The 23,696-nt window shown below is 43.3% G+C and overlaps 1 protein-coding gene across 9 annotated transcripts in view; it reads left to right on the forward strand.

Moving 5' to 3' along the window:
• Positions 1–446: 446 nt before the first annotated feature.
• LOC103177974 (reticulon-4) overlaps positions 447–23,696 on the forward strand; it is a 56,502-nt gene continuing 33,252 nt past the window's right edge. For 4 of the 9 annotated variants that reach the window (XM_042333680.1, XM_042333681.1, XM_007892407.2 and 1 more), the window contains exon 1: positions 19,961–20,691. In XM_042333680.1, the coding sequence (XP_042189614.1) occupies positions 20,343–20,691 (349 nt within the window). In that variant the 5' untranslated portion in view covers positions 19,961–20,342. Of the gene's footprint in view, positions 652–19,960; positions 20,692–23,696 lie in introns of those variants that run through there. The other 5 variants (XM_007892404.2, XM_007892405.2, XM_007892406.2 and 2 more) reach the window with 5 other exon arrangements.

Here is a 23,696-nt window from a genome sequence, read left to right on the forward strand (position 1 = left end):
ATGACATCCCCCTAGACGTGAAGGCTGCGATCTAAATGTAAATTGGTCTCGCGTGCGGAGAGTTTCATTCATTAAATAAACTCTTTAGTTAGGACCGATTTAATTCATTCTGAGTTTATGCTGCATGTTTCGCAGTGAATCGCCTTTATTAAATTGCCCTTGTGCTGCCCAGCTCTTGAGGACAATTGGAGAATCGTGTCCCTTTTATTATTTGGGTTTCTGGTTGCCCTTTGAGCTGATCGTCTAGTCTGACACTGCAGTGCAGTGCTGCTCAGACTGCAGCCTCAGGCTTTACATATAAAAATCCTGTCTGAATGGACACTTTGGCTCTCCAAAGCCTCTTCCACCACTGTCGCTGTTCCTGGTAACTGATCAGTCATTGCCAAGAGCTCTTTGTACTGCGTCTATGCGAGACCTGCACAATTATTTTCTCTCCCCCAATAGAATGCTGCTTAAATGACCGTGGCAAAAAAGGCTGGGAGCTGTGCCTAAATATCAGGTGACTCGGCTGCTGGGCTTTTTATTTTCCCTGGTTTCCCGGTGCCATTATTTGAGTAGCAGCGATTGAGGAATAAACAGCCTCAGAGGTTCTGCACACAGCTTGGAAAAGGCAAATAGGAAGCAAAAGGATTGAGTCTCGGGCCCTTTAAGGTAGGTTGCTAGTTTTTCATCATTTGATCGACCTACAAAGGCAGCAGATTTGTAGTATAAAATTGGCATTGGTGACAATTTGTTGTCAGGCATCTGCCCTTATTATTGTTTCCAGCTGTACTTTGTTGATATGCAGCTACATAATTCCCTGTTTTTTAAAAAAAATAGAAATCCCTTAGCATCTGCATCAGTCACTGCAATTCAAAAATCTGCTATCCATAATACAGAGCAGGAAGATTCCAGATTTGAACCATATTGTTTTGAGTTTCCTGATTTTAACCTTCGCCTTGCAACTAACCTTCATTCTCCAGCCCTGAGCTAGAGAGGGAAAAATCAGGCAGTACTTTTCCTCTTGATCACGAGATAGAAATCTCTGTTGGAAAGTGTATGTATTTAGACGTTAGGGGGAATATGAAATTAGCTTTGGTTTTGATTCCTTCTCTTTTTCCATTCCTTCTTCTCTTCTCTTCCCTGCTCCCCCACCCCCATGTCAAACGGCCTGTTTCTCTGACTGGACTTATTGATGAAGAATTGGAACTTGAGTGAGATACCTGTGGCAAGAACCATACTCTAGGTCTGTAGCGGGAGCCCCTAACCAAAAAAGGAGGTTAAATCATAAGGGCACAAATTAGAAAGGTGATTTGTCACCAAAAGCACAGCAGGAGCTCAAAATTATTTAAGTTTAAATCAGTCAGGTCACCACTTAACTATCATTCCTAATTAGTAATAATAATCCTTTCATGGAATCCCGTAGCTCAGTGGCTAGAGCACTCGCCTCGCAAGTGAGAGACCTGGGTTTGATTCCTGGCAGGGGGAAATGTTGGACAACTTCCCTTACACACGCCTTTATTTACCTAGCAGTAAGTAGGAACCCAGTTGCTAATCAATTGGCGGATCTCTTTTCCGGGGGTAATAATTACTCACCAAAAAACAAAAATTGGTCACTCAATCTACAACTGTTTGTGGGACACTGCTGTGCGCAATTGGCTGCTGCATTTTGCCCACAAAATACACAGTCAATTCACTTTACGGTATGAAAACAAAAACAGAAGTTGGTGGGAACACTCAGCAGGTCAGGCAGCATCTATTGGCGAAGTTCTGACGAAGAGTCGTGGACCCGAAACGTTGACTCACTTTCCTTTCTCGATAGATGCTGCCTCACTTGCTGAGTGTTTCCAGCGACTTCTGTTTTTGTTTTCAGATTTCCAGCATCTGCAATATTTTGTGTTTTACCTTACAATATATTCTGTGCAGCGCTTTGAGACGTCTTGAAGACATGATAAGGTGCTATATCAAATAAAGGATTATTATTGTCATTGAGCTATATATAGCCTGTCAAAGTGTTTCACAGATGATATACTGTAGTGACTATGTATTTGTAGATGAATGCAGCAGCCAATTTGCACACAGCAATATCCTCCATACAGCTCATAAGTGAGTGACCAATTTATCTTGTTGATTATTTGTAAGGACTCCGGAAGACGCACTTGCTCTTTTTAAACAGTGTCATCTTGTGGGATCTTTAACATTCACTTGAAAAGTCAGGTGGGACCTTGGTTTAATATTTAATTCACAGAACAGCACCTCCGGCAATGCAGCAGACTCCTAGTACTGCAATGCAGTCAGTCTAGACTATGAGCTCAAAGTCCCTACTTGGGGCAACCAGAGGTCAAATTATAAAGTGGCATGAATCTCCTATAGGTGAAAGGAAACTGATGCATCTAAGGTTTGTATGTGGGTGCTTTAACAATACTATGTTAGATAATCACAGTAATAATTTCATTGTTTTTATTATACTGTATAATGGTTTCCTGTTTCACATGCTTGGTTTACTTTTTAAAATAAAATTTCCCTCCTGCTCTGGCTCAGTGGTAGCGCTCTCGCCTCACCTTCAAAGCCCTCCACGGCCTTGCTCCTCCCTACATCTGTGATCTCCTAACCCCTAACAATCTGCCGGCTCCCTCTGCTCACCATTGGCGGGCAGGCCTTGAGCCTCTTTGTCCCCTCCCTCTGGAATTTCATCCCACAGTCCCACTGCCTCGCCCCCTCCCTTGCCTCCTTCAATACCCATCTCAAGACCCTCCTCTTCGACCATGCCTTCGATCAGCATCCTACCCCTACCCTACCTTCCCCGCCCTTCACCCCTCCTGATCCCAACCACCAGCTCGGGTGTGGATCCCTGACTGTCCAGCCACTTGGGACGTCCTCCTGACGTGAAAGGGGCTCTACAAATGTAATTTGTTGTTGTTGTTGAGTCAAACGTTTTGGGTTCAAGCCCCCCACCCCCCACCCGGTCAGGACTTGGAATCACAGTCTAAGCTGACACTCCAACTCAGTGCTGGGAGGTGCCATTCTTCAGATGAGACATTAAACCGAGGTTCCGTCTGCCTATCCAGGTGGACATTAAAGATCCCATGGCACTAATCAAAAAGAGAAGGGATTCTCTCGGTTTTCTGGCCAACACTGCGCCCCCCAAAAAATGGTCGTTCATTCCATGGCTGTTCATGGGATACTGCTGTGTGCAATTGGCTGCTGTGTTTCACCCACAAAATACCCAGTCAATCCACTTTACAATATATCTTGTGAAGTGCTTTGAGACGTTTTGATGATGTGATAAGGCGTTATATCAAATGCAAGGATTATTGCTATTTTTTTCCTTCACCTATTATTCAGGGCTGTAACACACACACTGGAATGCTATCCCGCTGATCGAGGGCAATAATTAAAGAAGTGAAGTCATTTCCCCATCATCACGAGTGGAGAGTGCCTTTGGAATCTTTCCTTGATGTTGTGTCAGTTGCTAATTCGATGCAGATGGATCAGGAATTATTATCAGATGCATCTATCTGTCTGGTCTAAAAACAGACTATTGCATTCCTTTGAGTAACTTGTGCGATCTGAGTTTGTCAGAGTCTGACATTTTTGTGGTGGGGATGGGGGAAGGGAGGGTTGCTGGGACTTGTCTTTTCCACCTGCTGAACGAGTAAAATATGAATTGTAAATTCAAAACAAAAGCATAACAGTCCTCAGTCGCACACCACAAAGTATTAGGGTAAACAAAAGCTTGCCTTTAGGAAGTGTTTTGAAACGTTATCTGAGATATTGTTCTTGCTTCAGCTGCAATAGTCTAGCTTTTGACTCTCATTGCTGCATGCAGTCCACTAGTCCTGTGTTGAGCCTTGACTTGGAGAGATTCAGCTGGACTCCTTGTATGAGCTGTTTTTGAAAAAATTCCTCCATAGGGCGGGTGTCGGTGATTGTGTGGAAGTTGCTTCGTGGAACGTTTTGTAGTAGTTGAGCTCATGAATGTAATTCAGGTCCCAGGTGTAAATGTGGAGCCCTGAAAGGAAACTGCTGTTGGAGAGGATGTAAATAAAAGCAGTGTATGTATTGTTGCAATTTTCTAAAGACTTGCAACTGCTTCTCTGTGATTCGGTCTTCAAACATAATGTTTTACTCGTTGCCCAATTATACTGACAGCAATTTGTAATACTAATAATCCTTGCATTTAATATAGTACCTTATCACATTGTCAAAACATGTCAAAGCACTTTGCCGGTTTTACTGTGAAGTGTAGTGACTATGCATCTGAAGGTGAATGCAGCAGCCAATTTGAGCAGATCAATATCTCACAAAGAGTCATGAAGTTAATTGATTTACTTGGAGGATTGTTGGCCAGGATGTCTAGGGAAATTCCCTTATCTTTGTGCCATGGGATGCTTAACATTTACCTAAATGGGCAGATGGTTTAACAGTTGATTCAGAGAACAGCATCTCGGACAATGCAGCACTCCCCCACTGATGCATTGGAGCGCCAGCCTAGACTGTGAGTCCAAAGTTCCCGATGTGAAGCTTGAAACCACATGATTCAGAGGCGAGAGTGAAGCAGGATAAATAACTATAGCAAAGTAGAAAGATCACCAGCGAGCAGACTTCTGAACCCAAATCAACCCACCTATTTCCATTTGTGTTAATTTGACAAATCCCCCACTACAAATGAACCAGTTTTCAGTGCTGTGTTGCTAGGACTCCCAACTAGCAATGCTGTTGGCATCAGCATACACAGCTGGAATAATATTTTACATGAATACATTTTCCTGACAAATTAAAACCAAGGTCAGGAGAGGTGAATAGTAACATTAACGTCCTAACATTCTCAGTCTCATCTGTGCATTGCACTTGCAGAAAATATTGATGAAACAGAACAATCCAGGAAGGATATTTATCTAGCTTCTATGACAATGACTGTGGAGCGCATTTGTCATTCATTTCCCTCTCGCCTGATTCCATGTAATAATCCTTGCAGCATATTTCACGGACTGTACAATAATAACCTCAGGGAAACCTTGCTTTTCCATAGCAATTATTTTCTATAACATTGGAAAAGTTTACATCACGCTTAACCCCAAACAGCATGGTGGAATGTGATAAATGAGCGAGGAGCTCCTGAACAACAACTTGCTGCCCTTTCTGGTGGTGAAGTGAAAGCTCACAAGTTTGGAATATAGTGGCAAGGCTAATGGAGGAATGGAACTGATATTTTTTTTTGTAAAATAATAATAATTATCCTTACATTTGACGTAGTGCCTTTCACATCAGCACTTAACACCGATAAGCTGTAAAGTGTAATGACTGTATATTTTGTCGGCAAACACGGCCAGCCAATATATATACACAGCAATTTACCACAAGCAATGATGAAGTGAATGACCCATTTTATCTGGGGGATTGTTGACCAGGATACTGGGAGAAACTACCTTCGAATAAAGCCGTGGTATCTTTTACATCCACCCAATGGCGCACTGGCTCCCCGAAAGAGCTTGGGACTTTCAGCTAAAATGGGGACGTCAATTTTCAGGGGATGTCGATTAGGGGCAGTATCGATTTGGTGTCAAACCTCTGTGCGTTTAAAAACGTTGCTGGGGTTTAAACAGTAGGGCAGGATCTGGGTGTTGATTAGCTATCGTAGCTGTCACTCATCAGGAGGGCAGAGTCTGGGGTGGTAAGTATTGGAAGCCAATCACGAGGACAGTGGGGAAATTTCCCGATTTCCCATATATCTGCTCCTGCTTTCCCCTGGTAAGGCAGACGGGGTATCCTCGGTTTATCATCTCATCCGAAGGATGGCATTTCCGAGAATGCAGTGCAACCCCAGCACTGCTCTGGAGTGTCAGCCTAGACATTGAGTTCAAAGTCCTCATGTGGGGGTTGAACCCACAATCTGCTGACTCAGAGGCAGGAGAGCTCCCAGCTGAGCCAGGCTGTCACACGATCTGAACTCCAAAGAAAAAAAACACTTCACCAAAAAAAAATGATATGCTGCACGTACAGTGCAATCATTATTTTGGTTCTCATTGATTTTTTCCTTTGCGTAACCCAAAAGGAAAAATAGAATTTTCCCTTTTGGAAATGTTCCATTGTTAGTTTCCTTTTGACTCTGGTGATAAAAAAAATACCATGAAGATTGGATAGTTATGATAAAATAGTAAATGTAGGCCATTTCTATGCTAGCCTATGTTCAACCATTCATGGTGGAATAATTCTTTGTTGATGCTGCACAGAAGAAACCCTTAATAAAGAACCAGTGAATAGTTCTATTGTTTAATTGTTTGTAAAGAATTCCTCCTCATTTGCATCAGTACCAGGCAGTAAGGACTCTGGATGTACTAGAGAAGGCGACATCCTGTGACGTGCACAGATGCACAGGCAGCACCAATTTTAATGTGCTCAGTTCAGATTTTTAACCATATAAAGGCAATCTTATCAGTTTCTCTTCAAATAGATGAAACCTGCAGGCTTCATTGTTAACTTGAAGGTCAGGGGAGGGAGGGGGCTGGTCTCTTCAGCTCTGCAAATCCATCGCTTTTTATTGACTGAAAAGAAAACAAAAGCTATAGCGACCGGGTGGAATAATGAGGGAGAAAGAAGACTGAATACTGTCTATTCACTGCGCATTATGACCTGGATCAAATCCAGCTCAGAGTGATGAAATAAAAAAAATCTTTTCACTGTGATGACTGCTAATGCCTGAGGTGGAGTTATGTTCGGCCAGCCTTGATCAAGAGAAGTCAGCAGGCAGAGATGCCAATGATTCAGCATTAATGGATGCTCATTATGCAGTATTAGGAATTATGCTCATAAACTCTTGTTTAATTAGTGTAACGATTTTTATACTGAATTGATCAGACAGTTGGGTCTCTTTGTGTCATCTGTAGATTTTACATTAATGCTTCAGCTCCATATCATTCACAAGTACTGTAACCAGCAGAGCATCCAGGAACACATCCCCGTGAAGCTCCTATGGTTGTTGCTTCCCAATCCATGTCTGTGACATTTGTTACCATCCTCCGTCCCACATTTTCAATCTGTTTGGATAATCTGTCATCTACTCCACCAGACTTGATACCTTTTCAAGGGCATTGTACTGGATGCAAAAAGAGAGTAGAAACAAGGAGACATAGGTTTAGAGTTGTAAACGGCAATTTCAGAACAGACACCAGGAAGGTTTTCTTTACTCGGAGGGTAATCAATGCCTGGAACAAGTTACCACGAAAGGGTGTCAGGTGCTGTGTTGGGGGTATGTATGTTCTGGAAGGATGAGACTGAATGGTCCAAAGGGTCTTCTTCATCCAAACCAATCTTGTGATCTTGTGAAAAACATATAAACTACATTGGAATCTTATGCCACTTTTACATTGCGTCACAATCTACTGGGTGTCAGCTTGACTCAGTTGGTGGCACTCATGTGTTCAGGTCATAAGGTTATGGGTTAATTTCTTGCTTTAGGAGTTTCATTTATATCTAGGCTAACATTCCAGTTCAGTGTTGGGGGAGTGGTGTGTTGTTGGAGGTGTCGCTCTTTGAGATGCTGTAAACTAATAATATAAAATAATAATAATCCTTGCATTTGATATACCACTTTCACATCAGGAGGATCTTCAGAGGATTTAGCTTAAAGTGTAGTGACTTTGTAGGCAAACACAGCAGCCAATGTCCTACAAACAGCGATGAAATAAATGACCAATTTTATCTGGGGGATTGTTGGCCAAGACACTGCTATTCCCTTCTCATTTTGAATCTTCAGTGTCTCATTTGGATCTTCAGTGTCCACCTGTACAGGTTTAATGTCTCAATCAAATGACTGCACCTCTGACAATGCAATGCAACCCTTCCCCAGCACTGCATTGAAGTGTCAGTTTGTATGAGCCAATTGAACCCACAGCCTTTGGACACGGAGGTGAAAGGGCTATCAACTGAGCTTGGCTAATCTGTCTGCTCAGCCAAGGTCATATCTGCTGTGCTTCCAAACCCATAATAAATATTCCAGTAGGTTTGAATGACGTGATCTATTGCTGCTAAAATTATGCTAATAATTCAATATGGGATCAATGATTTTTAGTGGCCCATAATTCCACATACCCCTACACTTTAGGACAAAATGTTCTTTGAGACCATTTTGCCTTAAACTTTAAGATTGTACAGAATTATTGTGCAGCATTTTGGAAACTTCCTAAATTGCATCTTACTTTGCCAGGCATCTTTCCACAGTTCTTAAGAAGTAACAGCTTCCAAATGAACACTGAATTTAAGATGTATTCCACCAATTCTTCAAGGTCTTAAAATAGTAAGAAAACATAAACCTGCAATTAGTCTATGATTAGGTGGAATTTCAGGCCTCGGGTGAGGCAAAACGAATTGCTGGCTCTGTGGAATGTTCTAGAAGAGCAAGACATTGAGCAGCAGTATTGTTGCTTTCAGAGTGCTATCCTCATACTATCCTGCATTAGAGTAATGTCAAAGTCATGTAGCAGTGGGAGCAGGAAGAAAAATTCACTCTCAGAGGTCACTTTGAGAATAAAATTCCCGCAACAAAAGATCACAAACGTGACACAGCATAAAATCAAACAATGGTATAAGAATTGAAATGGAATAGCTCCACTGCAGGGTAATGGAGCAGAGTGATTAAAAATCATCAATAGCGCGGTGGAACCTGCTTCTGCAGAATATGCTTCGAGAAACAGCTCCCAGGTTACAAACTACAGTGAACTGCAGTGTGTTTAAGATGTAAGAGGCTTTAAGAGATCAGCGCGAAGGTGATATTAATCAATACTGAGTAACAGAAATAGCACCGTTCCAAAAAACAATTTCATTTTGTTTAATGAAAGCGAACGTACTGAAACAGCGAAAAATGTTGCTTAATGCTTTTTTTTCCAGCAGCTTCCAAGCTGCCAGAACCATCTTTCATCTCATAAATTGCTTATACACCTTTGTCTGGCGCTGTCTGAGTCAACTGCAGCTTTTTCAGGCCAGACAGCGGGGCAGTCTGAGGTAAACAACGAACTGCAGGGCATCACATTATCTGCATTCACTGCTGCAAGAGGCAGGAATTCCCAGTCTTAGGAAGATCAAATAATGTTGAACTGCAGCACCAAATTAAAGCAGCATCAGCTTAATGGTGCAAAGAACGTGTTCCAGGAAAAGAAAGGCATGTTACTGAATCATCTGATCTCACAGGGTCAGCAGAGTTTCTTGACTCTCTCCGCACTAAAAGGCACTCATTTGCACATCAATAATGTACAGACTGTACGTGCTCTCCAGTTTTAATGCAGGCACAGAAAATAGTCCATCTATTATTTCTGAGTCTATCAGTTAAAAAATGGTGTCAGCCTCGTTCATTTTGTAGCGCTCTCACCTCTGAGTCAGAAGGCCCCACGATGACATTTTGAACTCAGAGTCTAGGCTGACAATCCAATGCATTAGTCAGAGGTGCCATCCTTCAGGTGAGACATTAAACAAAGGTCCCGTCTGCTTGTTCAGGTGGACGATAAAGATCTCACGGCATTATTTGTAAAAGGGAGTATCTCCCAATGTCCTAGTTGACAACCCCCCAGATAAAATCAGTCATTCACTTCAGGGATGTTTATGGGACATCGCTGTGAGCACTTGCTGACATACAGTCGCTACACTTCACTATGAAGTGCTTTGAGACATTTCAAGGCACTACTGTATATCAAATGAAAGGATTATGAAAAAAACCATTCCATTCATTTTTTCTGAAACAATGTGTTCATTCCAATCAGTCGCATATAATAAGAAAACTATTTAAAGTTTAAGTTTTGTTTTAGTTTAGTCAATATGCTATGAACTGTTTGAATTTGATTAATTCTTAATTTCATGTGGTTTCTTTAAATACTTTTCTTTAAAAACTAAGTCCATAGTTTCTTTAAATTCCAATTTTAATTAGCACTGATCTGTTTTGAGTTGGCATCAGCAGTATCAGCTCCAATACTTGTGGAGTCCTGTAGCTCAGTGGTTAGAGCATTCGCCTTGCAAAAGATAAGACCCGGGTTTGATTGCCAGGCAGGGCGAAACCTTAGGCAAGTTTCCTTACTCCATATGCTTCTGTTTACCTAGCAGTAAGTAGGAACAAGTTGTTAGTCGATTGGCAGATCAGGGTAATAATCCCTCCAAAAACAAATAATAATTATTTGCACACTTAATCCATGACTGTATGTGGGACACTGCTGTGCATAATTCACTGCCATGTTTCACGCACAAAATATACAGTCAATTTACTTTACAGTATATTCTGTGAAGGGCTTTGAGACGTGATAAGGCACTATATCAAATGCAAGGATTATTATCACTGAAAATGGATGAAATGCCAATTTAAGATACCTGAGCACTCATTGGAATTACAGTAATAGTACAGAGTTTTGTTCAGGCCTGAGTAGACCAGGCACCCAACAGGTACTGAGACATCTTAGCTATAGGCTATATTTTCAACTTCAAAGTCTATAAATGGATCTGCAAAGCTACCTCGGATGGCTAAATTGATAAGTGCATAGTTTTTCATGATGTAAGTCACAAAAAACAGCATTTAGAATAGAAAAGAGGGAGAAATTCTACCTGGGTCTAAACTTACTGCATTTATGTACTATTTCAGAGTACCCAGAATTTGGCAAATTGCCGTATTGAACCTTAACTCTGAAGCCGTCTTTTCTCGGTTCCTTAAGAGAACTCACACAAAACTGGTTTCAAAATTCCATTTTAGAATTTGCCAATTTCACAACATCACAAGATTAATTTGGATGAAGAAGGCCCTTCGCCCATCTGATCTCATCCTTGTGGAATACACACCCTACTGTTCCCGTCTCACATCAAAGCATCAAGCTTTTTTTTAATGAGTCCCAGTATCCTGGTAATAACCACCCATCCTGGCAACTTGTCCCAGGCATTAATTGTCTTCTGGGGAAAGAAAAAAACATTGTGGTGTCTGTCCTGAGATTATCTTTTGCATCTCTAAATCTATGCCCTCTTCCGGATGATCAAAAATGACATTTACGTCTGACATAGCGCCTTTCACGTGACCTAAATACAATAAATCTATAACCAGATCAAATAGTCTGCTGCTGGTGCTATGTTTGCCCTCCACCCTTGCTGATCCCAACCACCGCCCCCACCCCCACCGCTCGGGTCCTGATGTCCCTGACTGTTCAGCGCCTTGCGACATCCTCCCGACGTGAAAGGCGCTTTACATATGTAAATGTTGTGTTGTATTTTATGCCTCCCTGCTCCCTGAGTCTGGCTGTGTCTACTTGTTTTCTCGGGACTGAGGCTGCTCCTGTCCAATCTGATACCGCACAATGGTACTTCATTGTGATGTGTTAACATGTCATAGGATCCCAAAGAAAGACGTGGCGAACAAAAGTGTGGAGGTTTTATTCAATTTAACGGTAGGTGACATGTTTCCCAAGCACCACATTTACTTTCTCCACCCCCTCCGCACTCCCCCCACCCACCCCCATGCAACTGAGGTACAGAAACTCTGGCTGATTTGTTCTTCTCTCCTCCCCCACCCCTTCCTAGCCCAGGTCACAAGACCAATTTTAGTACTGCAAATGCTGCATTACCTGCGATTTTCTTTCAAACAAAAGATGCCTCCATTCCCCAATCTTGCAGATTAATGTTCTTTCGGAAGATGCAGACTCATTATGTGGTGCGTGTAATGGATGCCTTCCAATATTTCTTAGGGATTTTTTTTATTGCTTATTCTGAATTGTTTTGGAAAGAGAGAGATAAACTCTAAAACACAAAACCTCAGCTAATTAAATAGAATGATTACGCATCTAGCTGGTGTTCCACTATGGTGTTCTAAGGGGGGGGGTTGTTGCCTGTTGTAATTTCCCCCACACTACGACTTTATTATAATATAAATAATAATTTAATAAACCTTGCATTTGATATAGTGCTTTTCACGTCTTCTAGACGTCTCAAAGTTCTTCACAGAATAGACTGTAAAGTGAATTGACCGTATGTTTGTGGGCGAAACGCAGCAGCCAATTGCGCACAGCAGTGTCCCACAAACAGTCGTGGATTGAAAATGACCAATTTATTATTGTTTTGTTTTTTTGGAGGGATTATCATTAGGCGTGTAGAGTAAGGAAACTTGCCCAAGGTTTCGCCCTGCCTGGAATTGAACCAAGGTATCTTGCTTGCAAGGCGAGTGCTCTAATCACTGAGCTACAGGACTCCACAAATAATCCTTGCATTTGATATAGCACCTTATAACACGCCGTCAAGATGCTTCATAGAATATGCTGTAAAGTGGGGAGAATGTGTAGTTTGTAAGTGAAAACCTTCTGACTTTTTGGAGGGACAGTCGCTCCTGGTGCCTTCAGCGACTAGCTGAAAAGTAATTTGATAAGAGGCCTAGGACCGGTTCGGTTGCCCAGAGTTTCAGTGGGAATGTGAATGGAAAACAGCAACGTAAAGAGAGGGGGAGGGGGCGTTTTCAATAAATGTGAATGAAGTTACAAAAGCCTCCTGCAAACAATTGAAATTTTACTATTAATTACATTCACTGTATAATATATGTCCAATGTTCCCATAATAGTCTGCTTCTTCTCTCCCCCGACAGTTAAGATTACCAAGTTTACTTGTGGCAGACATTCGCTGTTTTTGCATGTTAAGCCCATCAAAGCAAATAAATTAAAAAGGGGACTTTCATTCTGCAAAAAGTTGAGTAATCTCCACAGATTCACCTTTTCAGCTAGAGAAAACACATAAAAAACAGATACTTTACTGCAATTATACCTCCTGACTAAGTTTCTAAACTGACACAAAGTTTATACCTTTCAATAATACCTTTTAAAATAAAATGTTTAACATAGTGTGTACAGTTTATTGCATGTACAATGATTTTGAAGAAATTAAAGGAAATAAACTTAATATTTAAGCAAATTAAGGAAACACGACTCAGAATTTGTTACAACAATTCCACAGCGTACGTAAGTTCATTTTATGATTTGTAAAGTCTTAATCTTGTAAAGTGCTAGAAAATCACTATAAACCTTATAGATTTCTTCCACATTGTTGTACATAAATACGACATTGCATTGCAAAAGTCGCCAGTCATTTTTCATTAAAATGCATTTAAAGAACTAAAGTATTCCAGGAAATTTGCAGCAATTAATTTTGTTTTAATGCATTTTATTCTCAGCGGGCGTACTTAGTACTAGACAAAGCCTGACAGCAGCTGATGAAATTAGCCACATTACATTAGGCATAGAATCTGTCACCATAGATACCAGACTTGTCTTATCTGCAAAATGTTTTGCGTGACATCATTCTCCAAATACCAACACATGGACTTGTTACTGATTTTGCTGCCTAGTAATGGCCTGTTGTGTCTTTTCTTTCTCTGTGACACGCCTAGAATTGCTAATGCCAACACTTTTTTTGTCCAATCGTTTTTTGATATCCGTGCAAACCTCAAAGTGTTTTTTTAAAAAGATGTTTCTCAACATTCTATTCCACAATCAATATATTAAAGGCTGAAAACGCTCAACTCTCCCTGCATTATGACCTGTGTATAAGTTTAAAAGGCAAAAACTAAACAATACTGTGCAGCATATGCACTCTTACCTCTGTGGTATTCCACTCAAATGGGAGCGAGGTGGGAAGAGCTGTCATTTAATTTGCTTACACTTTACTTTCTTAGGAATTGCCACAGGGAAACGTCACACTGATGAAATAAAGTTTTCAGCCAAATTATCAAAATGTTTTGTATCCATTTACGCTGATTTTTAAATGTATCCTCAAAGAACTAGATATGCACTTCTTCAGTTCCGCTCTTGCAGGTTGATTTTCACAAGGGTGAAGAAGTGGGCAACTTTTGACTTTGCTGTCGGAAATTGTGTAGTGTTTTTCCACATAACTTAGGCAAAAAAGTCCCCAACAACCATCAAACACATTGTGCAGCTGCATTAAATACAAAAAACAGAAACCTCCTTAGGTACTATATAAACTAGAACCAATGCACCATGTTAAGTTAATTACTGTATCCAAGTTCAACTTTTCCCATATGGGCAGGGCAAAATGTTGGGCAAGCAACAACAACAAAATTACATTTATAGAGCGCCTTTCACGTCGGGAGGACGTCCCAAAGCGCTGAACAGTCAGGTGTCGGGGCCCGAGCATGGGGGAGGGGTGGTTTAGGGGTGAGGGAAGGCAGAGAGGTGGGAGGGAGACCAACGGCATGGTCGAAGAGAAGGGTCTTGAGATCGGCCTTGAAGGAGGCAAGGGAGGTAGCGAGACGAAGGGACCGTGGGATGGAGTTCCTGCGTGTGGGGGCAGAGAGGCTGAAAACCCACCACCGATGGTAGGGTGGGAGACATGGCGCAGGCTGGAGCCCGCTGAATGGAGGGAGCGGGCAGGTTGGTAGAGAGTCAGCAGGTCAGAGAGGTAGGAGGGGGCAAGGCCATGGATGGCCTTGGAGGTGAGGATTAGGATCTTGAACTCGATCCTCTGGGGAATGGGGAGCCAGTGGAGTCGGGCAAGCGTGGGAGTGATGGGGTCACAGAGCCTGCTGCGTGAGAGTACACAAGCTGCAGAGTGGAGGTGGAGGTGATGAAGGCATGAACAAGAATTTCAGCGGCCTGAGGGGTGAGGTAGTGGTGGAGTCGGGCGATGTTATGGAGGTGAGGGAAGGTAGAGCGGGTCATGGCTTGGATGTGGGGAAGAAAAGACAGTTGAGGGTCGAACAAGACACCGAGGTTCCTGACTGGCTTGAGTTGAAATGTAATCATGGAGGTTGTTGCTGCCAGAGCCTGAGGTGCTGAGGCGCTGGCGTGAGACTATCAGGAGGGCCTCAGTCTTGTTCACATTCAACTATAGGAAATTTGTCCTCATCCATGACTTGATATCTGACAGGCAGTCTGTCAGGACAGCAGTGGTCCTGGAGTTGAGGGTGGAGGCAGAAAGATAAAGTTGGGTGTCATCCGCATACATATGGAAGTTGACCCCATGTAGATGTTAAAGAGGAGAGGGCCAAGGACAGAGCCCTGGGGGATGCCAGATGTGACAGTGCGGGGGCTGGAGGAGAAACTGTTAGAGGCAACGAAGTGGAGACGGTGAGAGAGATAGGAATCGAACCAGGCAAGGGCAGGTCTGCGAAGATTGAGTAAAGCGGAGAGGCAGTGTATGAGAATGGAGTGGTCGACAGTGTCGAAGGAAGCAGAGAGGTCGAGGAGGACAAGGAGGCAGAGGGAGCCCTAATCACAGATGTTCAGAATGTCATTAATAATAATAATAATAATAATCCTTGCATTTGATAGAGCGCTTTTCAAGTCGGGAGGACGTCCCAAAGCGCTTCGCAGAACACACTGTAAAGTGAATTGACTGTATATTTGTGGGCGAACGCGGCAGCCAATTGCGCACAGCAATGTCCCACAAACAGTCGTAAATTGAAAATGACCAATTTATCATTGTTTTGTTTTTTTGTAGGGATTATTATTAGGAGTGTGGAGTAAGGAAACTTGCCCAAGGTTTCGTCCTGCCTAAAATTGAACTCAGGTCTCTCGCTTGCAAAGCGAGTGCTCTAACCACTGAGCTACAGGACTCCACATTAATGACTTTGACCAGAGCTGTTTCCATGCTGTGGACAGAGCGGAAGCCAGATTTTAGGGGTTCAAAGAGGGAATGGCGAGAAAGGAGCAGAGCTGGGACACGACAACTCGTTCCAGGACCTTGAAGAGGAATGGGAGATTAGAGATGGGGCAGTAGCTGGAGAGGAGGGATGGATCCAGGGAAGGGGGGGATGGATGGGGGGGTGAGTCATGAGAGAGAGGTGATGTGGGGGTGGCTGTGGACGGGGGTGAGGTGGTTGAACGTATCTCCTCAATTTTAGATTCGAGGAACTCCTCACAGTTGGAGTTTGAGGAGAGGATGGGCGAGGTATGGGAAGGTGGATGGAGGAGACGGCTAGTGGTGGAAAAGAGAAGCCGGGGGTTGTCCTTTGCCTCCAAGATAAGCTTGGAGTAGAAGGAGGATTTGGAGGAGGCAAGAGTGCAACAGTAGGTCTTGGTGTGGTGAAGCCAAATCTGCCGATGGACCGTTAGTTTGGATTTGGTCCAGGCGCGTTCAGCAGCTCGCACTTGTGCTTTGCGAGACCGGAGATGGTTGGTGTACCGGGGGATTTATGGGAGTATGAGGCAGTTCGAGAGGTGAGGGGGTCAAGGGAGTCCAGAATGGGGGAGAGGAAGTTGTGGAGAAAGGAGAGTGAGGAGGGGAGATCGGTCAGTAAAGGCCAGAGGTGTAGGAGTTCAGATGACTCCAGGGCAGTGGCGAGGGAGAGGGAGGAAATTTGTTTCCATGGACAAACCTCTGTTTACCTGGTAGTAAGCAGGAACCTGGTTGTTGGTCGATCGCAAATTGCTTTTCTGAGGGTAATAATCGCTTCCAAAAAATAAATAAAAATAATAATAATAATTTGGTTCCTTAATTCATGACTGTTTGTGGGACACTGCTCTACGCAATTGGCTGCCACAATTCCCTTTACAGTATATTCCGTGAAGCGCTTAGAGATGCCTCAAAGACATGATAAGACATGATCTCAAATGCTAGGATTATTATTATTGTATTATATTAACTAGATGATTAGAGATTAAATTAGATAGATATAACAAGGCAAAATACCAAGTTTTTGATATTCCTAAAGCTGCACAAACCTTGAAGTGCTCCTTTTTGTTGTTTTCCCAAACACGATATTGTATTCCACAAACAATTTGTTTAGAGGATGAAAATGATTAAACAAGAAAGTATTTCATTTTCTAACCCAAAGTATTCTATTTTAGCTTTGAGTGTGGCCCTTATCAGTCACTGAACTTCTCCAAGGCCACACTGACAATATTTCGCCCACAAAATCCATAGTCAATCCACTTTACAATATATTCTGTGAAGCACTTTGAGATGTCTTGACGATGTGATAATATAATAATAATCCTTGCTTTTGATACAGTGCCTTTTCATGTCTTCCAGACGTCTCAAAGTGCTTCACATAATACTACTGTAAGCATGACAGAATATACTGTAAAGTGAATTGACTATGTTTTGTGGGCAAAACGCAGCATCCAATTGCAGAGCAGTGTCCCACAAACAGTTGTGGATAAAGTGACCAAATTATTATTATTTATTTATTATTATTTATTTTTTTGAAGAGATTATTGCTCTTGGAAAAGCAATGCACCAATCGACTAACAACTAGGTTCCTACTTACTGCAAGGTAAACAGAAGCGTGTGGAGTAAGGAAACATACCCAACTTTTCGTCCTGCCTAACGTGCTATATCAAATACAACGATTATTATTATCATAACTGACACAAAGGAATGTATGGTAATGCAAACTTCTAAAGTATAAATAATATTTATCCACCTTTTAGTTCTGAACTAATTTGGAGTTCATTGGAAACCACTGCGATGATTATCAATGTTCTAAATGGTAGCTCTGAAAATAGTGCGTTTAAAAGGTGTAAACATGACAACCCTTCAGTCAGTATAGTTTGTTGAACAGGGATGAGGTTTAAATAACCATGCCAGAAGAGCAACTGCACACAGTTTATTTACATACAATGAATCTCACCCCCCTTCAAATGCTACTGTAAGCATGACACCTGATACCATCGGACACACCTTAATTCATGGGGCAGAAAGAAAAGCAATACACAGACAGAGGTGCTAACAACAGAAGGATGGGTGCCACTACATATAGGTTGCATTGATTAGTTTTGCCTGGCCTCCATTTTGTGCTGCCATGCGACAAGCCGTAAAATCATGTTGTCACATGAGTCTACCACAAAATGATATTACCCATTAGGTACATGAATGCTCACAGATAGAGGTTAGGCGACTTTGGCATTCTTTGGTCTCCAATGCCTTTTACTACAGCCCTGTTTCTAGCATGCAAGGTGCTTGAAAGCATTTGGTAGGTAATATTTATAAACAGCAAATGCAATAATATCATCCCTAGATTTTACATTGGTTCTACTCCAGTTGCCTGGAGTGGTGAACGTGTTGTAATACCACAGCTGAAACTATTCTAAGACGGTTTAATACATATAGTTACATAGAGTGAGATGGCACGCAACAGGACATTCGGCCCAACTAGTCTGTGTCAGTGTTCCCCTCATCTATACCCCTCTAGAAAATTGAAGCAGCCAATTTATTTCACTCGCCTCAGTTGCTTTCCCAAAGTGCTGCTGATGGTGCGGTTACTGTTGTCTATGACAAATTTGTAAATTAAAGCCAGCGTTAGTCTCACACTTATTGTTGAGGTACATGCAAGCTGCATGTATCTCATGACAATCAACACTTATTGTGTCTTGCTACATTTGATTGAGGCAGAATTGTAGCAAAGAGAGGAATCATCTTAATATACCACACTAAATCTTAGCTCCACGCAGTCTGCATTGTTTTTATGCTTCAATCTCTCCCAGCACCTCTTCTCTGAGCTAGTCTGCTTTCAGAGGATGAGCTCAGTTTGGTTTTGTGAAAAAGTGGTGGTGACTGTGACAGAGCATTGTTTCACTAATGATCCATTTAATACTTGCTACTTATCAGTTGGCCCGGTTAAAGGGACCAGACCTGAGGGTATCTATTTTTGCTGAGATTCCATTTAAAATTGCCCATTTAGTACTTAGAATGGGCGAACAAAGAAGTGCCTGTTAGGAAAGCAACAATATTTGAATATTTGCAAATCCCTTCAAAAACAAGCCCTAGGATTCAATCGGAGAATGGTGGACTACTTGAGATATTGCAAATTGGATGGGAAGCAAAAAATAAACAACCCTTTCATTTAATTTAGTACCTTATCACAGATGGAAGCACTTCAAAGTGCTTTGTATGATGAATTTCTTTAGAGAGTGACTGGTTGGCAGGTAAATAATACGTGCCAGCAAAGTCCCACAACAACAATAAGATGAATTTGGATGTAGAAAGAATATTGATCAAGTCACTGGAAAAACTTCCTGTTCTTGTTTGAAATAATGCAGTGGAATATTTTGGTAGCGGTCTCGTCTGAGTCAGAAAGTTGTGGGTTCAAGCCCAACGTCAAGATTTTGAATTCGCCGTTCAATTGAGTACCATCTGAATAACCAGACAGGGCTTCAGTTTAACATCTCATTTAATGCCAACATATCCACCAACAACACTCACTCACCAGAGTGCCTGTCTCAGTGATGCCCCCAAAGAAGCCCTGGATATGGGGCTAGAATTTACAACCTTCTCACCCTTGAAAGTAAGAATAAAAGTAAGCAAATGGGTCGAGGGTGATTTTGTTTGTGAGGAGGCGTGGGAAAGAAATAGTGGATGTTGCCCTAAAAATAAACTTCAAAGAAAAGTGAGTGACGATGGGTCTCTTACAGCCTACACCCCCCCATCCGCACTCCCCGACCCTGAGCTCGGGTCCTCCCGTTGTGAAGGGAGCCATACAAATGCCATTTTGTTGTTGTTGTTGTTGTTGTTGTGGCTCAGCATCAGGAGGGAGGGAGGGAGGAGAGACTGGACAAAGGAATCCCTCCTTCCTGATTGGCCTGGGGTCCCACCTGGCCCCGCCCTCTCCTCCTCTCTGATTGACGGGAGACAGAGAAAGGTGGCGGTGGGGCGTGATCACGTCACTCGCTTGACGCGACGTCACTCGCTTGACGACGGCGTAAAGGGGGAGGGGGAGGGAGGAGGAGGAGGAGGTCCGCGCCGCCGTAGTGGGGGGGGGGTTTGTGAATCACCGGCGACGCCATGTTGTGGTGATTATTATAATGAGGGAGGCGGGGAGGGGAGGGGAGGGAAGTTGTTGTTGACGTCGTCGCCGTCGCCGTCTCCTGGCAGCGGTGAACCGCCCAACCCCTCCTTCCCCTGCGCTTCTCTCTGTTATTTCCCCCCCTCCCCTCCCCCCCACCACCTCACCAACCGTCGCCGCCCTCTCTCTCTCCCCCTCCCTCCCTCCCTCCCTCCCAGCCCGGGTGGCGCACTTCTCAGACAGTCAGTCAGACACAGAGCCCGGGTAGAGGAGCAGAGCAGAGCGGCCACGTTTGCTTTGGTGGCTTTAATATATTTTTAAAATTTGTTGTTTTTTTTTTAAACCCCCACACACCACATCCACACCCACGAAACGACATTAATTGTTACGAAAACAAACGGGAGCAGCTCGTTTTTTTTTTAAAAAAAAAAGCAAAACAAAAAAAAAGGAAGCAAAAGACCAAAGGGAACTTTTTTTTTAAAAAAAAATTATTATCGTTTAATAATAATTATTCGTTAGCTCCGGAGCCCCCGCCACACCATGGCCGACGACTGGAATAGCTCCGACGACTGGAAAACTCCCGCGATCTCCTCCTCGGCGCTCATGGACAACGACGGCGATGACTACGAGGAGCGAGGAAGAGGCGTGGGGACGACGGCGGGTGAGACCGGCTCCTCGACCCCACCGCCCCTCAAACCCGGGGCCGGCGACGCTCCCAAGCAGCAGCAGCAGCAGCAAGCCACAGGCCCCCGCCAGGGACCGCTTCGAGGAGCCCAAGAGCAGCGGTGAGATAGCCGGCGACGGCTGGATGAGGGAACGCGAGGCCCTGCCCTCTGCGACTGAGGTGAAGACCCCGACTCCTCCGTTCCTGGCCGCCACCAAGATCGCGCCTCACCCCGACTCCACTTCGGCTCCTCAGTCCACCGGCCCGGTGGCCGAGACCCGCGGCAAAGGCCGGGAGTCAGCCGGTAAGAGACCGGGGGCGTGGTGGGGGCCCGAGAGGGGGAGACCCGGGGGAGTCCGGCCCCCTTTGACTTGAAACCGCGGCTTCATTGCATCGCCCGGTCGGTCGGTGCTGAACACTGGCCCCACTGCGGCTGGTGGGCTCGTGGTTCTCTTTCCTCTTTTCTTCCCCCCCAACAGTTTATTCCTCCCTCCCCCATTATTCCCACCCTCTTATTCCCTGAGGCAGTGAATGGTCTATTGCCCTTTGATTCCCTGAGGGCGGAGGTGGTCCATTGTTTCCTCAATTCCGCCTTCATCGGAGGGAGGGGGTGGGGGACACCGCCGCCTTGTTCCCTGAGGATGTGGTAGTCCCATTTTCCCCTCATTCTCTCTCTGTGTGTGTGTGTGGGGGGTCTATTCCTCACCCCTCTCACTCCCTGAGTGGGATATGTTTCCCCACTCGCCCCCTCAGTGGGATTATCGTCCAAAAGCCCCTCATTCCCCGCGGGGTAGCGATGTGCAATGACTTTCTTTCAGTGAAAGGTGGCACTGCAACGCGCCCCTCATTTCTTGAAGATGGGGCCTCGTTCCCGGGGAGGGATGTGTGGAGGGTGAGAGAGACGGGTCTGTATCCGGTTAGATCCGAATTGAGTCGCAAGCTGAGGTTTAAGCGGGTCAGGTGGTTGGACACGATGTTCCTGACTTTGCCAGATGGATTGTGTGTGGGTTTTTTTTAAAATTCGGGGTATTTATTGCGCAGAAAAGAGATGCGCCCAGTGAGGGGTCCATGCATGGCTTTGCAGTGATATGGGACTGGCAGCCCAGCCCAGCCCGCATGGCTTCCTTCCTGTCTTTGAGCGCGTCTTGTTGCAGGACGGAAGGGGATGGGATGGGATGGGGGTGGGTGGGGGGTGGTTCTGGTTCGACAGTGTGTGGTCGGCCAAACGCGACCCGCACCAATCGCTGTGTGGTCGAGGCGTGACTTCTGCGTGAGCGTCTGCTTTTGGCCGAGTTGCTCGTGTGCTGCGTGACAGTGCGAAAGGGACTTGACTCATCAAGTCTTTAATCAGAAGACTTGGATCTCATTGTACGGGCTCTTTGCAAAGCCTCGTTGCTGCAAGCACTCACATTAAATTAAAAGCGCGATTTCCAATCACGTTTTCAAGTCCGATCAACCGAGGGTTGATTTCGTCCGGTTTCCACCGTTGAGGTAATATTCAATTACCCCGGAGATATTTAGTTTTGCAGTAATAAAGGCTTTGCTGGGTAGCGTAGCGACTCCAGCCGACTGTCAAGTGAAATTACTGGCAGCCGCTGAATAAATGCAAGTCAGAGAAACTTAAGATTTGGAGCAAAATTGATGTCGAGTGGAACTAACGTTGCTGCCTTCACTAACATCTTATTTCACGTGATTTATGATAATATGAGAACCTAACCCCAACATATTAACTTTTCAAATGTGAATTGATTTCAGCATTTCAAGTGTAACATTTATACCATTGAATTTAAATACGTTTAAAAACGTCTCCCTAAAGGGAGTTTATCATATAGGTAAAATACAGGTCAGTGGAGCGGATTTTTTTTTGGGTGTGGTCTTTCTCGTTACTAACATTGCTTTGTCTCTTTTGCAGTACCAGCCCAGTAAGAATGCTTGGCCAACTAATTGCAAAATGAGTTTTCCAGTTTTTACTTGAATCATTGTAATGTCGGTTGAAGAATAGAAGAGGCTTTCTGTGAAAAAACCTAAAAGTCATTAATCGATTAATTTGTTGTACCATTTTGCCAAGAAAAAGCTCTTACATGAAATTGCATTGCGACTTATATTTGAAATTGTCAATTCTATGTTATCTATGGATGCAAACCTCTTTAAAAATGACTAGTGTTTTCCAGAAGTTTCTGCAGTCTCAAACCCTTTGCATTCATATTTTATTATCAAGCACTAAGACATACATATAGATCTATATCTAGTCAGTGCACCGCATCCAGTCAGAATTGGTCATTTATAGAACACAAGTTTACACCTAGAATCTTGTTTGTTATAAACGCATTTGTGGCTAAACCTAAGGATGTAGAGCAGACTGACAGTGAATGATGGCTCGATAGTCTGCATGAATAGAGAACAAATACAGAGGAACAATTTTTCTATAATTCCCTTTGCAATCAATTAAATTCAAATGTAATTAATGGCTTGGATCAATACTAATATTTAAAAAAGTTGAAGATTTAACATGACAAGTAATGACTTAAATAGATAACATGGTGCAAACTATTCTGTCAATTTCCCCCCTCCAATGTCTCTTCCCAATCAGTTAAAAGTAAATATCGGTTACTGTAATGTGTACATTTTTTCCACCCCCTCCAAAATGTTAAACTTCCCAAAGGTGCCAACTTGTAATGGACGGGGGAGGAGTATAGATACGAAAGTACTGTCCAGTGGCTGTTTTGTGTGAACCTAGACAGTGTTGGCAGGTTGTTCCCCAATTGGAGAAGGTGAGGATTTTCTTGTACACATACACTTCCATAATGTGAATAAAACATAGCACAATCTCTCTTTTCCCTGCTCCCCGTCTCCGATGGGTGGCCAATTTTACAAGCTAGATCATCTAAAAACAAAAACTAGAAATTGAACCTGGACTTTTCTAGAGCTGAGTGGCTCAGATTTAAATTTGCAATGACTACCAACTGAATCATTGGAATAGCACAGTGGAATATCTTGTCAAAAGGATTATTTTTATTTAGAATGGATTGTTTTGGGGATGGAAACATTTTACACATTACATCTTCAATTATATGCAGTAACAGGTATTCAGCTTCAACTTATCATTCACCATCATTTTGTGGGACATGATGTAAAACAATCTAATTTGTCACTGCGAGGAAGACTTTTTCCCTGGTGCATTAATATTGCAGGTTGCAGTTATATTTAGTATGTCTTGCCTGTTCATGTCCTTTTTGTAAAGAACTCCTTTGCATAACTGGCACCTGCCTGTTCCCGTCTCCAGTTCGTGTCAGCATTTTTCTATGTAAA

The sequence above is a fragment of the Callorhinchus milii genome, unplaced genomic scaffold (genome assembly GCF_018977255.1).
Source record: "Callorhinchus milii isolate IMCB2004 unplaced genomic scaffold, IMCB_Cmil_1.0 Scaffold3, whole genome shotgun sequence".
NCBI lineage: Eukaryota > Metazoa > Chordata > Chondrichthyes > Chimaeriformes > Callorhinchidae > Callorhinchus > Callorhinchus milii.